General features: G+C 38.6%; 1 protein-coding gene across 1 annotated transcript in view; it reads right to left on the reverse strand.

Annotated features, from left to right (window-relative positions):
- DIAPH3 (diaphanous related formin 3) overlaps positions 1-21,611 on the reverse strand; it is a 185,000-nt gene that overhangs the window by 157,534 nt on the left and 5,855 nt on the right. The window contains exons 3-9 of the mRNA XM_026034312.1: positions 12,258-12,434; positions 7,961-8,065; positions 3,905-4,035; positions 3,474-3,548; positions 3,307-3,376; positions 2,810-2,946; positions 2,343-2,448 (exon numbers count right to left, since the gene is read on the reverse strand). Of these exons, the coding sequence (XP_025890097.1) occupies positions 2,343-2,448; positions 2,810-2,946; positions 3,307-3,376; positions 3,474-3,548; positions 3,905-4,035; positions 7,961-8,065; positions 12,258-12,434 (801 nt within the window). The remainder of the gene's footprint in view (positions 1-2,342; positions 2,449-2,809; positions 2,947-3,306; positions 3,377-3,473; positions 3,549-3,904; positions 4,036-7,960; positions 8,066-12,257; positions 12,435-21,611) is intronic.

Consider the following 21,611-nt stretch of genomic DNA (forward strand, 5'->3'; position numbering starts at 1 on the left):
GCCATGGTGACCCAGATGGACTATGATCTCCAGACACCCCATCCAACCTCAGACATTCTGAGATGGTGTGAAATCTAGTCAATAAATATTAAGTTAACTATCTAAACCAGTACTAAAACCAACTTGAGCAYTTGGATTTTTGTCCAGAATTGCCAAAATTACAGGGTTCTGAAAGCCTGACCGTCGATCATCTCCAGGATGCTAACATAGGGAGCAAAATCCTACTAAAAAGGAAATTATTAAATGAACATCATTTACCTTCCAAGCTAAATGAAACAGAATTCCCAGTCTAGAAAACAAGTATATGACGTAATATACTTAAAATCAATACTGAAGATGTACGATGTTTCCTACAAAATACCAAAAGATAGAGCTCTACTGTTATTAGARATTTATGTCAAGTTTGGGAAAGTGATTCCAAAGCTCTAAATTCCCAGATCTTTATATTCCCCCTTGCAGTCTACAATTTCCTTCTACAGTCCTTCTTCCAGCCCTATCACAACAAAACATCCAAGTTTTTTCTCTCTAAAATTTTAATTGTAGCCTGAGCCCCAGACAAAGCTGCCAGCCACGGCTCAAACATGGATTTCTCACAGCAAAGTTCTCCGTCCAGCCCCACTCCAGCTTGCCAACACWAAGTCTCCCTTTTGACCCTAACAGCTATCAGTGTGATTTGAATATATGAGCAAAGGCATTAGTGGAAATAAGTATATACACACACAYACACACACATAAAGGTGTGTGTGTGTTTATGTATGTTTGTATATGTAAAAACCTGCACTGTCCCAATATCAGCACCTTCCAAATTAGACCAATGTCAGGACAATATACTTAAAAAAAAGCAAATAAAGCATGTGAAGTGAACACACATTTCTAGCTAATGCAACATACTGGGAGGGAGGAAATGGGAAATCTTCCTGATTCTAAATTACAGTCTGAAGTTCTTGAGCACAGAATTTGACTATAACCATTGATAATGGAGAGCAATAAGCTTCATAGACATTTACATATTTTCACCAAGTCTCAAGGGGAAAGAGGGGGAAAAAAAAAGAAGAGAATCTCAAAATTCTTTGATTTGATATTCATACATAACATCAAAAATGCAGTGTTATAAACCCACATACACATGCTGAGTTTGTTAATTAACGAGATTAATGCAAATCTTGTTTTCAGGGTCATCTTTGCCCCAGCTATCAGCTCACCTGGCAAAATTAAACCACAGATATTTATTCCTCCTATTAGGAAAGTAAGTAGGAATTCAAAGCTGAATTTGCCCTATTGCAGTTTCTAGTCACTGATTTCTGCTACATCTATGACAGGAGAATTCAAAAATATCTTGCCATCTTCAAATATTCAAAAATATCTTGCTATCAGGAAAAAAAAAACAGGAAAAAACAGGAAAAGGAATTAAAGTCCTCTTTCTCTTTTTCAGATCCAAGTAACTAAGTTTAAATACCATGTTAGAAGTGAAATTTAATAAGAGGAAGATGAAGCTAGAAAAAGTAAGAAAAAAGTGGCAATTTTTCAAATGATAATCCTATTAATAATTAAGCTAAAATATCTCCATCTTTACAAATTTCTTCATTGATAGTTTTTCTGTAAGCAGATTGAAACAAATAGCAGACTTGCCTACTATACACAGACTGTTCAATGGTAAGTTGGAGCAAAACAACCATTCCTTCTAAACTTGAGCTATTTTTTGTCATTTTTCATCACACAGAAAATGACAATTATGCCAACACTCAGGTCAACTTAGTTATATATATATATATTTATATATGAGTTAATATTTACATTATTTAAAATTATTTATAATAATCATTCAAATACACTGTGAGTTGCATTTGTCAGAATTAAACTAATTATTCCAATTTAAGTAAGACTGCAGATTAAAAATGAGTTAAAAAAACTTGTTACTTGGGTGCAGTTTTATGAAACTAGGAAGGAGGTATAAAAGACAGTTTTCTCAACACTTTGAACAAAAAAGCATTCACCAGAAATTCTTGCTTTTTTATTGTTAATTCATATCTTGAAATTTCACCAGAAATGAGATAATTCTTTTTGYATCTGAATACAGGAACTTACGTTTTCAAATATCAAATTAACCCTGTAACATCCAATATTTTTTCAACACAGAATTCTCAAGCTGCTTTTTAAGACATTATAAAAATATTACAAAGCTTAAACCTGATTCGAAACAGTATTATCCCTTTTCTATTTTATTCTGAAGACTCGAACAAATCTTCAGATTACTTTATTCAGAATCTTTATTCTGAAGACACAAAAACATCTGATCTCATTTTCGCTTGCGGTAAAGACTAATTACTCAAAAATTTGCTTACTTGCAACTGAACTGAGTTATCCTGGAGACCTTCCACGATAGGAGAGAATCTGTCAACATTTCTTTCTTCTGCTGCTGCTGTTACAGCTTCCAAAATTTTTTCGAGGCTATAAGAAAGCAAAAGGATTTCACTCAGAAATTCAAACATTATTTGTTCCTTTTGGAGAACTTTGAAGACAAAGACTAACTGACTTGATAGAAATGGATAAGATAGTTTAAAATAATGTTTAAAAAAAAAAAGCTGCATGACTGTTTCCGTCTAATTAGTGTATCACCGTATCAAAAAAATTATCAATTGACCATAATAAAAGTCAGCATATAAATGATTTCAAAAACTGACTAAATGATAACAGTATGCTGTATACATATTACTTTCAACTTAAGTTCAAAAATTCAGCATTTCATTTACTTACAGCTTTTGGATATTCAAAAATGACCTTACTATTTCCAGGAGTATACAGCACTTACGTGCTTTCTTCTCCAACAATGCATATTGCAGAAAGAAGTTTAACTATATCCGTCATCATGTTGGTTTGCCTGGGATCAATCGCTTTGGTCAGCAACAAAAGGCTCCTCTCTTCTCCCAGAATTCTTTCCAATCCATACTAAAGAACACAAAAAAAAAACCAAAAAATCAAGGAGGTTGAGAAGGAATCTAACTTCATATATTCAGTGTCCAATTCTCTTCAGTTGGAATTTCAAATGACCTTTAAATTCCTTAAATATTTCTATTATTATTTTTATTGAACAATCTAAATGACATCACTTATTCTGTAGTAAGTGCATACATCAGCAACAAAAAGTTTGCATTACAATCCAACTATATTTTGCAGATAGGGGATCTCAGCAGAAARAAGTTCAAACCAAAGTTGATCAACACACCACTTCCACAAATTGCACAGGCTTACATCCATCCATCGTAAAATGAAGTAACTCAGATTTCCATATTAAAGAAAAACCCCTACCTTATTATTCATGAAGGCCCTCAAACACTGTATAACCTTATGCTGACTCCTCTTCACAGTTTTGTCCTGGCTGAATTGTTTAAAAAATAATAATAATAATTAATTAAATTCTGTTTAAGAATGAATATTAAAAAAAGCTGACAATTCTTACATAAAGTTGTTCTTACTGTTTTGTCTCAACCAGTCTTTCCAAAACATCCAGCAACAGCCCCAGACCTTCCCGGCCAAAGTTTTCAACCCAGCTGGAGAGAGAGAAAAGGTAAAAATAGGTATTTCAAAGACTCATTAAAATAATGAGAATTTTCATCATAGATACAAATTAACATAACTGATCATTTTAAAAGCCCAAATTGACTTTCTATACAACAGAAGAACTTAAGGTGTTTCATTCACTCCTTGACTCAATTAGTTTACCTTAAAATAGACAAAAAAATGTAATGCATTCATTGAAGAGGTTTATTTTAAAATGAACAATTATAAATTCAGATTTTAACAGTATTCAGAAACTTTGCAAAAAATGAATTTGAAACAATCCCTGAAGAAGTAAGAATACAAGTAATCTTTGCAATATGTATTAAGGAGGTTCAAATTCTCATACCTGACAGGATTACTGGTCAAGGACACACGAAGAGATTCTAGGCAAGTGACTAGTCTTTCATCCGTTGATCCAGATTTTAATTCCTGCATAAACTCTTGTGGTGAAATCTTCCTACTTTTCTTGAGGCTCCCCTGAAACACAAAGTACATTTATTTTTGTATTAGTCCTCATAGAGTTTCAACAGCTAAGTGGCTAACCTTCACTCAAGTATTTGTTTTTCATCCCTTCCATGCCTGCTGAATGATGATTAGATTTTTACAAATTTATAGTCCAGCCAGGAGTCAAAAACGTCATTCATCAAACAAAAATGCATCAGGCACACTCACTGAAATAGTGTTCATAAAGAATGCATTCAGTCTCAGCATTGCAAATATCTTAGTTTCCAATAGAAAAAAAAAGAACAACAAAAAAAAATCCACCCAGGATAAATGTCCAGAGGATGTACATATCCATAGAAGACATGGATGGAGGAACCAGATCTCCAGAAGATTAGTCAAGAAATTGCTGCAATAACTTGAATTCTCCCAAATAATATTGATAAACACATTTCTCTTAAAGATCCTGACAGACTGGACTAAAATATAATGGGATTATCAGAATAGAACCGCTTTGGATCTAMGTGCTAAAGCTAATGCTAAAGCTCTGTTAATATGGACATCTTCAGAATCACTGAAGTTCTTCCAACAAAACTTTCACTAACCCTGGTTTTCAGTGTATCCCTCTTTTAAGGTATGGCACCAAAGACAGAATTCTTCTTGCAGTCGGAATTGAAAAACAGAGGAAAATAAGTCTACTTCACCTAATGTCACCAATAATACATGGGAGAACATGTATTTTCCCATAGAGCATACACAAACTCTARAAGGGGCAAAATGAGGCAAAAGGTCAAGCATTTGGTCCAATCATGTTGGAAGGTCTCCCTTTACTAGGTCATGCTAACCAGAGCTCCCAACTTACACCCAGGCAACTGACTGACTCAGARCTGACAGAAACCGAGGGTCAGATCTGAAGCTCTGTGCTGGGAGAGATCCAAAATAGACCTAGAAAGAGCTTGGAAGAACTTTCATTAGCTCGTGATGATCCTGCTCTTGCTTCGATTCCTGTATTAAAGGCTCTCTAGAACCTCCTTCCTGTTCCCAGGACCAGGAGCCACCATCAATTCCACCCCAGATTCAGCCCAGCACTAACACCAGCCACTAACCATAAGGACAGGTATCTCCTCACTTTACTCATACACAAAGATCTCTYCTCTCTCTCACATTCGCACTCTCCCTAGTGCCCTCAGAAACRTCTACCTTTAATCATTCATTCTTGCTGTACATTTCTCCCTCCTGTAACTCCATTTTCTTACAGATTGTAGGAGACCCCTTTGTCAGAGATACAGCATTAAGGAGAGCTCCTTAACAATAGCACTTGATTCTCTACTACCTGAACAGAATTCAGCAGGCACCACATTAACAACTTAAAATTCTCTACTGGCAGTAGTCAGGAAGCCTCGTTAGGTCACTATATACAGCCATACAGTGATTTTTTTTTTTTCTCATTTTGGAAAAGAGGTCCTCAAAAAGTGTGAAAAATGACACTTTCCTCCTCCTGGAGCAGGATASAGTTGCTTCCAGGAGCAAAGCTTAGCTCATAAACAGGCTTTGTATCCTATCCTGCACTGTCATCCACCTCATGGAGACGGCACAGCACCTTGTGTTTCCATCAGACAAGGCTGCTTGGTTCCCCTGCAGTTTGGATATGACTATACGTAGAGAGGAATTGTTTTTAAATCTTCAGAGAGAAAACAAAAATATTAAACTAAAACGTACTGGTAACACTACGAATTACGTAACAGAGACTATGCAATCTTAAAACTAGAAGCTAAAACTGCACAAACCACTTGAAATTAACAGGCAAAGGAGAATCAGTGACAAGGGTCACTACCTGGTTTACATACCGTGCACAGGCAGCACACACCTCCTTGTACAAAAAGCATYTGATCTTAACATGTTCAGAGGTTATGTGTGAATAAATGTCTCGGGAACTACTGGAATGTGGCTAATGGTTTTAACACAAGGAAGGARCAGAAGCCGTGGGGCAGCTGGGCACCAGGGCTGTGCCCATGTGTGACTTGGAGGTGACTCCGCGACTGACCCAGGAGCATTCCTGCTCATCCCTGCACAGGCTGCAGTTAGGGAAGCGACGCCGGCCGCACTGCCCTCGTGCCCCAGCCTTGMAGTGACTGTTGGAGGAGCCCCGCGGGTGGCAGCTCCAGCCAGCCCCAGAAATTCTCCTGGCAGCTCCTGCTGCGCAAAGACTAATTGATAAACTCTCCTTGTGGGTTTAAGTGCAAGGATTAATAGCCCGTGGAAAGAGAAGCTGTCATTTTCAGCAACTTCTCCCAGCAGTTCCTCTTGTAAAACTGTTCAAGCTGTATATGGCTCAAATACCTCTAAATGGTAAGTTACATCTGTCGCTGTTCAAGTAGAAATGGGGAGGGTGATATAAATATGTGCAAGAGATCATTTTAAGAGAGAAGACATTTTTGTAAATAGTTTAAAATAATCAGTAGTAATGGCCTGTGTAGGCACTGTAGTGGTCACAGGACCAGGACCTAGATGGATGACACTTCACATGGGACATTCTGAACTGTCCTTCTTGTGATGCAGGTGAAGACACAGAATCACAGAACGGTTGAGGTTGGAAGGGGCCTCTAGTGCGATCATCCAGTCCAACCCCCCTGTCCCAGCAGGGACACCCAGAGCACGGGGCACAGGGCGGCATCCAGGCGGGTTTGGAAGACCTCCAGAGAAGGAGACTCCATAGCTTCCCTGGGCAGCCTGTTCCAGGGCTCTGTCACCCTCACAGTAAAGAAGTTCCTCCTCACATGGAGGTGTCATCACARGAAATAGAAGCTGGTCTTGAGACTATTTTCTCAAGAGAAATGTTATCAACAGCACCATGATACTAAGGGTCCAGCGTAACATACAGACGCAGCAACTCTGCACAGACATCCATGTCTTATCATCACCTTAACATCCAGCCAAAACAATTCAGCTCTGAAAAGCATGGAAGCTTGGAGCATCAGGAACATACAAACCTTGACATGAGCTGTTGCGTGCTGGGGAACAATAAGTGTGCTATGAGACTTAATAGCCTGAAGTTTCCTGAATTCCAAAGAAAATAACTTAAAAAAAAAAAGGCTAAGAAAATTGGCTAAAGATTTTCTAACCTTCTGGCATCATGGAATTTAAAACTAGAACTTTTATGTCATAAAATGGCTAGCAGCTTTGACAATTTTCTCTTATGTAGAACAATATCCAAGATGTTCTGTCCAGGATTACATAGCCACCTTAATAAAAACACTAGAGCACTGGACTAATAAGATAATTCATTTTAAGTAGATAATTACCTCATTACCTCTTTTGGGGGTATTTGGTAATAATTATATATTGGTTATTCTTAATTACCTTTGCAAGCATGGAGCTGTGAGACACTAATAATCATTTATATGAATTCTAAACTAATCAAACGGTCCAAAAAGAATATAAGCTCTTAGCACAGGCGCTACCCTCCACTTTGCAAGAACTCAGCTTTTTTTAATGCCAACTTAATTCTTAAGCTGATTAAACACAATTCTCCACACCACCCTCTAAGAAAACCAATAAATACACGATTACAAACAATAGTCTAGGTAACGAATGAACCATTGCCATTGCCATGGTCCACATGCAATACTTTGTTAACAACTTGACCATATAAATTCCACATTTAAATATGAAAAAAGATAAGTAATTAGAGAAAAAAAAATGGTACCATAAGAAAAGAGAGGTATCAAAACCACAGAGGTTTCTGAAGTCTTTCTGTCTTCACTGAACACCACCCCTCTAACAAACAATTACTCTGTGTACAGAAGACAGCTTCTGTAAAGGTCATCTTTCACTGCACTTAGTAAAATACAGAAATTTTGCCCTTAAAATCAGTCAAAAATACGCCTGCATCATTTCTCTGTGAGAAGAATAATTTACCTGTTTCAAGTCTTTTTTGTGTACTTTATAGAGATTTACTTACAGACTTTGACGCAGTACTAATATATTGCATCACCATTTCTTTCTTGGTGTTAAAATCCTTTTCTCTCAGTGGTGCCTTCTTGTCTTCATTCAAATTCATATCTTCCTAAAAAGAGGAGAGGGAAAAAAAAAGAAGYTTTAAATATCTCCCAGCGACACTGTTAAGACACCAATTCCAACCTGGATTTTCAGAGCAAAGATTTTAAAAAACAGAACTACTTTAAAAGTAGATTTTTTTTGTTAGTAGTTTTGTTTTCATTCAAAAAGCATTCAATTGCTCGGGTTCATATTTTTGTGCTCTTACTTTACTTTAAAAGTCGAATTTTTTTGTTAGTAAAGTAAGAGCACAAAAATATGAACCCGAGCAATTGAATGCTTTCTTATACAAGCAACTTTTTAGAAATTACATGCTAATTCAAATAATGTTTTTAATAAAATTTTATATATGAGATGGGTGAGYGGGGAAATACCAAAAGCATGAAACATATTTAACACTTCTAGAAATCAAATAAATTTACCCAAATCAGACTCCTTTGAAAGCACTGACAGGATTCTCTCTGCCCTTCCGTCTTCTGCAGGCTAAAGGGTCTCAGGTGCCTCCGCCTCCCTCAGCATAAGAGATTGTCCAGTCCCTTAACCATCATAGTTGGACTTGCTACAGTAGCTCCACATCCCTCTGGTATTAGGGAGCTTAAAACTATTTCCATCACTCCGTGTGTGGCCTCTCTAATGATGAGGGGAGGGGATCACCTTCCTTGACCTGCTCACAACACTCTTCCAAATGCAGCCCAAGATACCACTGGCCTTTTTACTGAAAGAAGGCACATAGTGGACAACTTGCTGCCCAGGATTTGATCATTACATCAGTATCTTCATCTACTGTTGATACTACTGCACTACTCATTGGCATTTCTAATGCAGTGATTTCTAGCTTCCAGCCTGGAAATGCTCTCATCATCAATCAGCCGCATATCCATGAGAAATGGCATCTCCTGTTATACTAGGGGTAAGAAGAGCATCAAAAAGTTCAGATACACACACAGGTATGTGCACACAGACATTATTACAGCCACCCAAGTCTAGCAAGAATTACTGCTGTGAGTTTCAGCTGAGACTCWTATGATGCAGCACCAGCACCAGCAGCTCTCACATGAGCAGTGATGAGAGATCACTGGTAACCACTTCTGTATCAAAGTGTATTCCAGGTAGGCAGAAATCAAAGGTAGCAAATTTACACCTCAAGAATTTTGAGAGAAAATGTCACTTTAGCATAACATTTCAGTGTTTAAGGTTCCTTCTCTTTCACTATTTTATAGTTATTAGTGTAGAATCAAGCACAATTCCAAGAAAAATTTGAAAGTTTTGAATAAACCTGAGCTGTGAGACAACAATACGGAAAATATTTCACCCCATTAAACTCAACTTTTTAAAAATACAGTTAGAGCAATTTTSTGAAGACCCACCAAGGGCTATTGTCTCCTTTTCTGAAGGCCTAGACAAGGTTTCTCGCTTCAGAGTAGTAGGCACTGAAATAAGACCTTCAGTTTTACTTTTAGCACCCACTAGGTGCAGGGTGAGCACTCCAAAAGGTTCCTTCATTCAAGCCACACTAATAATATAGTCTTCTCCTTCCTCAGGAACTGCTTTGCATTTTGCTGTTACTTCCTACAGCTTTCATCAAACGCAAAACAAGCTCACATCAGCACGCTACAACAAAGGAAGCTGCACAGCCTTTAATCTTCTCTCACAGTTGCTCTGGAGTTGAGCAGACTGCCTTCCTTTCATCAGAAATGTCATGAAGAAACAACCTGCTTACACCCCAAAGAAAATTCCAGCAGTCCATAAGGACACACACAAACACACACACCCTGGAATACCTTTTCCTTGTGTTGATGGCCTCATTTATTCCATATAACACAAGTTATGTTAATATCACTGGTTCATTGTTTTTTATTTCCTGATACTATCTTTCCTAGGCAGTTTACTTGATATAAGAATGCCCTCAAGGTTAAATCAAATGTTCTTGAATCTTTTATTTTCTCATCTATCTGTATCTTGAGGAAATAGCTAATAGTTAAGCACTGACATTATCCTTTTGGCAAACAACCCACCAATCAACATGACAACTGCCTTATGCTGCGCTTGCATGTTGCCTTATATTAAACCAAATGTTAGGGACATGGCCTTCACAGGAATACTGCATTTTCTAGTTTTCTTGGAAGAAAAGAAAGCCACAAAGTTAGAATTTATTTAATATTGGGAAACAAGGCATCATCCAAGAACATCCCACTGATACTCTGCATTCACTTGATGGAAAAATTTAGGCTTAAGCACATGCCCATAAGACATAGGTTAGGATCGCAGACTGCACGGAAAGAGCATTTCCTTCCAAGATACACAAAAGGGACGGGAGTGAATCTTTTATTTACACCACACATATCCTGTTTGGGGAAAAAAAAAAGGAAAAAAAGAAAAGATGTTCAAAGTAATTTGAAGTTGATTTGCTCTATCATTACTTTCCAAAGATGCTGATGCTTTAAGATGAGAAAGGACTTGTAAAACAGAAAAACAAGTTCTTCAGTATTTCAGAATCTAAGACCTAGAGTACTCATCTGCTCAACATAAGGGCATGAGTTCAATGTCTTTTAAAAAAGTAATGTCAAAACCTACAAATTTAAGCCAGTTAGACAACAATCTAAGTATTACTTGTGCACTTTTGGAGCTCTTAGCAGTTAATTACTGAAGTAGCCAGGMCTTCTACAACACATCTGTGGCTTCAGACATGAATGGGCATTTTTGAAAGTTAAGATATACAGACTACTATTACAAAAAATAGAGAAGCTGGATTTAGTTGTTTGCAATTTACTTCCTTAAATAGTTTTTAGTGGGAAACTTCTAAAAACAAAATATTCTCATGAAACCAAAAAAGTACTACTACTACTACTACTACTTGAGGCACAAAAAGTGCCTCAAGAGTCTTTTTCATAACCACATAACTGTATGGCACTACTCCAAATGAAAACATACTTGACATGCACATTTAATAATACTAGCTTTATTAAAATTGATATACATATGGTGTTTTAAAAAACAGGACACATTTCCATTAAATATTAACTAATTAGTTCTGTTTGGGAAAACTAGACCTAAAAACTTGGAGCACACAGATTGCTCCACAGCAGAACAAAGCTTAACCAAAGGTTAGAATAATTAGCTATACAATCAGCTGTGACTAAATGCAGCAAAACTACTCTGCAACATTCAAAGACAAAGAATAACCCAAGGAATCCYGTGTGTCACACAATACGGCTAAAATAGTACTGATTTTCTGTGATAAATTACTGCAAGTGCTTTGTTATTAAAGAAAGGAGGAAAGTATTCACTTTACCCCAGATTTCATGATTATTTTAACACAGTTTTGCAAAGATGTTATAGAATTGGAATAAACTACTCAAGAAGCCAAGGGTTTTAACAGTGCTGTTTGCCTAAGCATGCAGTACTGGGGCTTGGARGATTTATTGAACATTTTGAACATTTCAGTTTTTTACAGCATAGTCTTCACATTGCACACTATGCTGTAAAAAAATAGCTGTGGGAGGGTAAAGAAATTTAACTTATGCTGGGAGGCCAGGGAGTAGAGGGAAGGAGGCAACTCAAATGCCCTCCCTGTTTAGTTTGCAGTTGCCAAAAACGTCATCATCATTATCACCATCATCATCATCATCATCATGCCAAGAACTGTGAGCCTACTGGGGCAATACCAGGGCCACATGGTGCTTTAGGAAAGTGCCTGCTCTTTCACCACAGAGCAAYTACTGCAGACAAGGAAGCTTGCCAGCTTTCAAGGCCAAGCTGGCAAGAGGTCACATGTGTTTTAGAGCCCTCCTGCAAACCCTGCTTTAGAGGAAGGAACCTTCAATGCTTCTGTGCCATCAGTTAAACAGAATGTAAGACGAGAGCAAAACCCTGCTGTTACATTTAAGGCATATAACTCGGTAATGAGTTTTACAGACCCTCTTAGAAGTAAGTGAGATTTCCGGTTTCATTGATCCCCTCAAAAATTGTTGCATAACCTCTCTCCTAATATCAGAAATCTTTGATTACCACTTCAAGCATATTTACAGCAAAATGCCTTCTAAATAATCCAAGGGCTTTATCCTTTGAGGAAATGCCTTAGAAAACATACCACATTAATAATGATGATRGAGGGAGGCTCCAAAGGTGTGTGAAAACAAGCTCTATGTATCAATCAGCAGTGCTGAAATGGGCCCTTGGGAATGCGGCAGCAAGTTTCTTACCATCATTTTTTCAAAGAGCGCTGTGATCTCTCTTTCTGACAGGGGCTTGGGCACAAAATCCTCCGCATCCGTCGGTGACGTGGATGACCAGTCGGTAGAGTAAGAGTGTTTCATGTGCGGCAGGGGAGGTCTCTCCTTTTTACTTCCCGGGATCCTTATGCTAGCAAACCTATCCAGCTGCAAACAGAAGAGGTGTGTTATATCACATACTATTTTCATTCTTCACAGTTCGAATTAAAAAGAGGTGTTCTGAGACGCATGACACACTTGTTTTCCCTTGGGTAACTTACCTTACATTTCAATACTTGGTTTTAAAGGGGTTTTCCTCAGGACACACAGAACTGTAAGTTGCCTTAGTACTGCAGTTAACAGACCAAAATACTACGGCGTTTTAGAGAAATCATGCATAACATGAGAATTTTATGGAAGCTTTGGAAGAAAGAGTTATCTACAACACAAATGAATGCTTTGAAGACTTCTCTCTAACCATTATACACAGCATAGACAAAAGCATGGTTTTGAAAAGTAATTCAGAGTTTGAATTCCTTTTTGAATTTTGAAAAGTAATTCAGAGTTTGAAAAGCAATTTTCACCAGTCTGCAACTGCTGGACTCCTGACATTGCAATGAAATATATAGATGCTCCAAAAAGAAGAGTTTTTAATAAAAAATGAGCTACCCTAAATAAGATTTGTCTAATTACTTTGTCTGCACTGTTTTATCAATAACTTTGGTTTTATTTACAAATTAATTTAGGAAAAGCACAAATAAAGTTCAGCTCCTTTGTTAGATCCAAATAGGATACATTTATAATTTCATCAAATAAATCCTTAGGGCTTCTCAACATYAGGGGACAGATACACCAGCTTTACCCTTTGGGAAGTCACAGGAGCTTCTTTGTGAAAGCTTCCTCCCCATCCTACCCCCATTCTTTCTAGTTTGGGGATCAAATGACTTTTTATTGAACACTGACTGGTAACTCATTCCAAAGCAGATTGATGAAGACCAGCAGAACACAAAAACATGGTCAAACCGACGTGGTCAATGAGGTAACTTAGATCTAAGCTACCTTTGTATGTGTTTCCAATAGATGAAAGCAGCAATATTACTACATTTGTCAAAACAGSAGAAAGTTCCAGTAGCACTTGATGCATAAAGGATTTGGGACCTAATTTCAACACTATTGGTGTTCTTACATTTTTGAAGCGCTAAGCAAAAAATATTCTGAGGCTTGCACACATATTGGGAATGAGCCCTTTGAGATACTGCTTAACAAGAACAAAATAAGCATATTAAATGGCAGGTTACCATATCTGACCATATCTGTGGCATTTGATAACAAAAACAAGGTTCAAGTGTTCCACTCCAGTCAAACTGGAATTGACTAATAGACCTATACAAGGAAAGAGAGAGAGTTGTTGTCATTCTGCCTCACTCTCCCCCCTCATCCCCCCAAAAATCTCTAGCTCATCCCATTCACAGAATCACAGAATCACAGAATATTTAAGGTTGGAAGGGACCTCTAGAGATCATCTAGTCCAACCTTCCTGCTCAAGCAGGCACACCTAGAGCATGTGGCACAGGGTGGCATCTAGGTTCAAATCTGAAAAGAGCGTTTTGGGAACATATAATTATTTTGCAAGCCACTCACTCACATACAGGTGATTGCAATACATGCCAAAGCAGAGGGTCAGTGAGTAGACAGCTAACTGAGCTTTAAGAGAGGGTGTCCTACATCCCCAACACATCTTTCCTTAAATATTCCAGCAGCCTCTTTGCAACYCTTGCAGCTCAAGTTTCCCCTCTTCCTTCTCCTACACATTCCTTCTACCTTGATTTACCCCATCATATTCTTAATATTCCCATCTCTCTACAGGACCCTTCCTACATACATATAAATCTCAGTAAGAGACTTAAAGTGAAAAATAGAACAAGACAATTGAGAAGAGATTTCCAAAAGAAACTACAAGTTGCGCTTTGGTCACACTAATGAAAACTGCAAGTTCATGAACACCAGCATGGGGCAGACCCACCACTCACACACAAGAGCTCTCAGATTCGACCTCACTAAAGATGGAAGAGGGAGGGGAAGGCTGCAAGGCTTCTACACGTGGTTGAGGAAGAGCCATCCAGGTATACTTGTTTATTCCATATGTCAGAATGGAACATGATGGGAAGCACATTCTTGATAGAAAAAAAGCATATATTACTTTATCAAAATGTGCTAAAAAGTGTAAATCTTGCGTTCTAAGTTTATAATCACATTGAAAGCATGAAATGAAAGCCTTCACCTCACCCTTCCACATTTTTCTTGCTGACAAGGTGAGCACCGTTAGCCAGATGGTTCACAATGTTACAGAGCACTTTGTTTAGATATAGTGCATCCAAACACACACGCTGTATGGACAGCAAGCCGTTTTTGGCTCCGGCAAGCAGATCCAACCACCTAATCCAGTGGCATAACAGGGGACATGTTGAGACCCTCCCTTGCACGGCCCGTCACAGGRTTCTCATGTTTGAGTAACTGCAAGTTATTGTGCAAGCAGTCAGGCTGCCTCCTCCATTCCCAGGGAAGCAGCAGTAACAGTTCCCTGAAGACAAAAGGAAGCAGACAGGACAGAAACACTCCAATTTGGACAAGAAAAACTCCATGCAACCCCAGAATTCCTCTTTATTCCATTAGAAAGAGTGGCACAGGTTCATGAGCGAGAGCCAGGTTATCATTGAAAAGGGGTATTTTGCTTCYCTTGGCTTGTACACATTTTCAGTTTGTTTGTTTTTCAAGCTCCTGTGAAATACCAAAAGCACGTTTTGCACCATTATGGATTAGGTTACCCCATTGATTGTCAGGAAAGCCACACATGTGGAACCTGCTGACTACTGGTCAGAGGATTCAGTCAAGAGCAAGTCAGGCAGTAATATTAAACACATCTGAATATGCGCCAAAATCTTCATTTTTAATAAGTTAAAAAAATACAATACAAATTAAGAGCTCCTAGATAAGAGAAATTTGTAACATCTGCACAGCAATAGTGTGCATTTCTATACAGATTTCTCCTTTGAATTTCACAGCAATGGCACTTTTAAAAATACAAAGTTAACAGCTCTTGGTGTTCCACATAAGCAAGTGATTTCATGGGTCACAGAAAGCACAATGCAGAAAGAAGTTTCACTGCTTGAATGTAATGAAATTTACTGCTGATGTTGCTGGTGATCCAAGCATGAGGAGGAGGAAATGTCAAAAATAATCTTCCGTGTTACATCAAAAACACCTTAAATCAGGCTAACCAATGGGGAATATCTAGAATTAGCTTTGATACTAAAAGAGGCACTGTAGTTTAAAGGAGGTTTGACCTTCCATCTCTTAAGAGCCTGCCCTGCATTTTCCAATAAATATATTCTTAAAACTGTTTCTGGATGGGTCTGTATAATAATTTTCCTGAAAGCAAAAAAAAAAAAAAATAAAGCTTATGTAAAGCAGACATTTATGTTAACAGGGAAGTGAAGGGAGGGAAAGTGGGGTTTATGACCTTGATAAAGGAACTTCACTATAAAAATGCTTCGCAAGTTCTCTAAACCGAGATCTGTTTTCATGCACTTACAGAGAGAGAGAGAGATGAAGTTCAAGGGCAATAAGGAGGGAGAGAAAAAGTGACCGCAATTAAACGCTTCAGACCACTCAAAGAAGAAAGCTACAACCAACTGAAACAGTTTACAAAAATACTACAGGGAATCTGTGTATTCAGATTCCCAGTATTCAACCCCAAAATTCAGACCATGTGTTCTTATCATCACAGCACTTCAGTGTTTCTGAGGAAAATCTGTTTCAGGTACATATTTTCAAATGCAATAAGCATTAAGTTTAAGCACAAAAAAAAGTAGAATATTCAAATGCTATACACTGCCCTCAAGTTGTACAGATAATCTGGCCATATAGCCATCGAGTAGATGGTATAGTGGTCTAACTTCAAAGATAATTTGATATTAAAAAAATGAATTTAAAGAAAAATAAAACGAAAAAAAAAAGAATTTAAACTTGCTTACATATACTTTAGCTTTAGCTGCCTACTGCCAAAGGCTGGAGCTTTTCTCATTAGTCATGCATTTTGTTCTCTGCGAGACAAATGCCTTAATGCCAGAACTGAAATACAGTGAAAGCACAAACACAGTGGTCAGCATAAACATACATTACTGTGAGGCAGCTTTTAAGTAGCCTTCGCAGTTCCAGCCTTAAGAGCCTCTCCTAGAGYCGTTATGGTGGCCTCTTGGACTGCAATGTTTAAGGCTGTGTTTARGGGAGCATTCCTGCCAGTACTGTGTCATCTCAAGAGTTATTGAGGCTACAACTTCAGGGGCTAAATATGGCCAAGAGGAGTCGCTAAAAGGTTTGTAGAGCACAGGAGCTGCCACGTTGCTGTGCCGGGAGCAGCCACCCTGCGCAGGGAAGCGCYGCCCCCTTCACCTCTCGGGATACGCGAATGGGAGACCAAGTCTGCACATCACTAAGAACAAAACATTGACCAACCGGGCCAAACAGGTGCCAACTGCATGTTTTTATTTGTAGATATAAAAGAAAATATCATAGAATCACAGAATTCTTAMGGTTGGAAGGGATCTTTAGAAAWCATGGTAATTTATTATAAAGTAGTATCACCACAACCATGTTAAAGTCTGATAGGGATTTGATTTATAAATCAGAGTTTGAAAACAGTCATATTAAAGGTATGGTAGGGAGTGAGCAACCAACAAATAGGTTGTATCAACAGTTTGGGTTTAAAAAAAAAAAAATACATCATTCCTATGAAGGACAAGAGGGGAGGAGATGGAATCAAAATTAAATTAAGGAATTTTCCTTCCCCTTACAGAAAAGATGATTTTGCCCAGCAGGACTCATTCATTTCAAGCCAGCCTGGTATGAATATCACACACTGTTTATGTGGGAACAGCATTTTTCCTACTTCAAATAACAGTCCTAGGGCTCCAAGCCTACAAGCTCCTCACTGACACCATTTGTCAATAATGGCATGAAATGCAGATACTGTTAGTCCTGGAAATAAACCAGAAATAAAGCTGGTCAACCTGGGTTGAAAGTGATAAACCATTAGCAGATGGTAACTCTTAAAATAACCTACAATGCAAACAGAAGAAAGCAAAGTTATTTTCTAAGGAGTGCTACTAATGCCTTTGCTTTATGAATGTTCTGGGAATCCACAAATCAGGTACACATTGCTGTAAGACAGGAAGCCAGGCCCTCTCATCATAGATCTCTGAAGTAGAAACTGTCCTGTAACCATGAAACTGTGTGAAAACTACTGCTCRTACTAGGTCACGAGCCTGTTCCAAGCTCTGCAAGGCCTCAGGTCTGGGGCTCATGAAACTTGCTTTATCCAGATCAGCTTTAACCTCTCGGAGCTCTGTTCCGCCTTGTATTATAGCAGCAAACGCTTCATGATCAAGCTACCAGTACCAGATTTGTTTTGCTTAGCCGTACACAATTCTGGGGAGCATTTTTGTTAATAAATAGGTAGTGGTAACAAGCAGCTCACAGAGTTCACAGCGAGGCAACTGTCCCAGACCAGTGAGGTGGTGGTGGTGGTGGTGGTGAATACAAGCGCAGCACGGCAGTGGAAGCTTGGGCAGTTTGGACACTGGCTGAAAACTAACCTTGGGACTAGGAACAACTCATCTTTTACTGTGGTCTTTACATGAAGGAACCTGGGAGTTCAGCAGAGCCATTTTTCAAGCAATAAAGAACATGGAGAACAAGTAGCCGGTATGTTTAGAACATGCCATGTATAACAAATACACACGAGTCACTGAGAGCCAATACATAAAATAACATACACAGCACAGCTGGAACTTGAAACAGCATAGCCCAAGCGGGGCCTGGTATGAGGGTAAATAAGCCATCAGCATGATGTTCCTGGCAGCAGAACTGAGGAGAAATATATATATATATATGTGTGTGTGTGTGTGTGTGTAAAAAAAACCTTACAGATATATATATGTATGTACACACACATACATATATATACATCTGTAAGGTTTTTTTTGTAGCAAAAGTTGCAGCAGCATTTTTCATGAGACTTACACTGAGATTGGGCTACAAATGTTAGTATCAATGCAACTGGACTATTATTTGCTGCATTCCAATTAGATTAATATTTAAATTATTTTTTACTCCACACACAAAGTGCATTTCCAGTTGCCCATATCTGGAGCAAAAGTTTGAGCATAACATCCTGCAGGTCTCCAACATAAAAAGCAACCAGGCATCATGCCCACATGACCATCCAAGAAGAGAATTTTATCTCAAAGGAGATACTAAATGTATCCCAAATTGGGGACCTAATCCAACATCTCATCATTGGCTGGGCAATCTAAATTGTGTTAAATGACAGGTGCTATGAATGTAAGGTACATTTTTAAAAACTTTTATTTAACTGTATTTACTGCTGGGATTGGACCCTCGCATTTGGGAAAAAATAACAGCTGTGCTAGTGAGTARGTACTGTTAAAAAAAGTAAAAGTTAGAGCTGAGTTTATGCAGAATGCGAAAGTTATGTATGAGGGTCTATCTTAACCAAGTGAGATGAGTTCAGAGTTTTTATTGAAAAAGAAAAAAATAAATCACTTGAAGTCGTTAGAGGGAAAAAAATAATAATAATAGCAGCTTCTAGAAGAATTCACAAGATACCTTGGAAAAAAAGTCARTCATTTTCATGCTAAGCAGTAGCACAAGAAAGTAGGAGGAAAGATAAAATTCCTTCCATCACAGTGGTCAATTCCTTGACATGTTTCCTTCCCCGCCTCATCAGAGGAGACACAGGATGCCGTGGTCAGGGCCCAAGCCAACACATGTTCATGGCAGCTGCCCCACAGCAGCTGGGTTTGAGCTTGCTGTGATCGGCTGTGTCATCTCAGCTTTCCAATGGAGCACAAGGAACAAAGGTGCCTGACCACATAAAGTACAGGAGCCAAGTCACGCAGGACCCTCTAACGTGAGGGCTGAGGTGAACAGACAACCTTGAAATGAGCAGAAGCATGAACTACGCTGCTCAGCCCTGGTGAGGCCACATTTCAAGCACAGTGTCCAGTTCTGGGCTCCCCAGTACAAGAGGGATGTGGAGCTGCTGGAGAGACTCCAGTGCAGGGCTACCAGGATGATCAGRGGCCCGGAACATCTGCCCTATGAGCAAAGGCTGAGGGAGCTGGGTCTGTTCAGCCTGGAGAAGAGRAGGCTGAGGGGGGACCTGATCAGYGTSTATAAATACCTCAAGGGAGGCAGTGAGGAGGAGGGCGCCAGCCTCTTTTCAGTGGTGGCCAGCAACAGGACTAGAGGAAACGGCCACAAACTGAAGCACCAAAAGTTCCACAGGAACTTAAGGAAACATTTCTTGACAGTGAGGGTGACAGAGCCCTGGCACAGGCTGCCCAGGGAGGCTGTGGAGCCTCCTTCTCTGGAGATCTTCCAAACCGGCTTTGACGCATCTCTGTGCCCCATGCTCTGGGTGTCCCTGCTGGAGCAGGGGGTTGGACTAGATGATCTCTAGAGGTCCCTTCCAACCTTAAGAATTTTGTGATTCTATGAAACATCTATTTCCTCATATATCTTTCTCCCGCAGCAAAAGCAGATCTGTTTTACAAAGACATTGTAGATTGGAAAGGCAAAAGATTATCCTCTATTCCCATCTGAAGTCCCTGCGCCAACATTCAAGATGTTCCTACGGAAGAGGACAGATCTGAGGCTACAGATCAGAGCCAAGCATCAGTTTGGAGCGGTTTTTTGTTGTTGTTGGGGTTTTTTGTTTGTTTGTTTTTTTGGCCAGATATACAGCAAGGCTTCCATGCCAGACAAGTTTATGGAGTATTTGTTATTGCAGTACATTTATCATTGCACTGCAGAAAAAAATGAGTTGCACAATGCAGCAGAGAGTCAATATGGACATGATTACCCATGAGGGGAAAGAAAATATATCCTTTAATTGAAAGCTACAGAATCAAGTRCTCCTCAACTTCAGCTGCTCGGCCTTCTCTTGCTACAGTTTCCCCACTTGCTGAAAAAGGAATTTGGGGAATATCTTCGCTATTTTTTTCCCAGTTAAAGAGATGACGTGTCAAATATGGGTCCGACTGGAGGCATTTCAAGTTTCCTAGGACTCAGACACCTAGTATTAGCTATTTTCCTAGAACCTGACACAAAATGACAGAAAAAAAAAAAAAAAAAAAATCAGTTGGAAAGCATACTCTTGTTCCAAGGTGAGGCAGAAAATCAACAGAATAAGTCTCCAACTTTAAAACTGTAAGCTGCTGTAATATTTGAGATTTTTCTTTTTTTCCTGTTGTTAAGAAAAACAGCTGTGAAGTAAAATTCTATCAAGGTATTAATAYGGATACTTAGGTATTAATACAGATAGTACTTTTTATCAACATAGAGTTACATGTAAAGGGTCTTTCAGCATGTGGCAAGAAACACGAGTCAAGAAAAAAATACCATATATAGATATTAATCTCATCTTCATTATAAACAAGAATAATTCTTTAAGAATTATAAACTAGTATGTTTATATTAGTTTTTTTAATAAAAGTATAAATTATAATTAACTTGCTGACTTGTAGTGACTATAACTGCAAATTAGACAAGTCCAATAGTCTATGAAGACAAGAGCCACAAGGCAGCAGATTCCCTTCTCCAACAAGGGAACAGGCAAGATCATATTCACCATGTCTATGACCTTTATGTAGTGCTAGCAAAGTTATTAGGCTTTGGTTGCCAAAAAAATAGCTTAGCATTTGAAAAGAACTGAAAATTTTCTCTACTCTCCAGAGCAAGACCTAGGTTTAAGGGATAGAAGTTATATGGCAAACAATTTTATGAATAACTATTTCTAGCGCATGAAATCCCTGTAAATACTGACACACRATTTAACTGCAGCAGTCCAGGAATGATGGGGGAGGTAATAGGCCCTGTGCTTCTACCTTTGCACATCTAGTCAGCAATAACCAGCCTATTGGCTTTGGAGGTTACAAGAAAAAGAAAAAAAATAGAAAACAGTGTTTCCCAGTGCTGAATATCATCTAACAAAGCTCTGCTCTTGGACTGTTACGCACACAAGTATTTAAGCAAGAATACTGTGCAACAAATATACACCCAAGTCATGCCAGCTAAGCCTTACATGCATTCAGAACACCATTTCCTAGGCAACAAGAACACTTTGTAGAATGATCTACTTTAAGAAAAACTTGCCACCAAGCGAATAGAGCAGACAATTAAATTAGGTGTATTTTAGTATTAGGAAAAATCTACTTTGTGATAGAGCACATCTGGTGCCATGAAGAGAAAGATGACATTTGA

The sequence above is a fragment of the Nothoprocta perdicaria genome, unplaced genomic scaffold, assembly GCF_003342845.1.
Source record: "Nothoprocta perdicaria isolate Ctin4 unplaced genomic scaffold, notPer1 scaffold_142, whole genome shotgun sequence".
In the NCBI taxonomy this organism is placed as follows: Eukaryota; Metazoa; Chordata; class Aves; order Tinamiformes; family Tinamidae; genus Nothoprocta; species Nothoprocta perdicaria.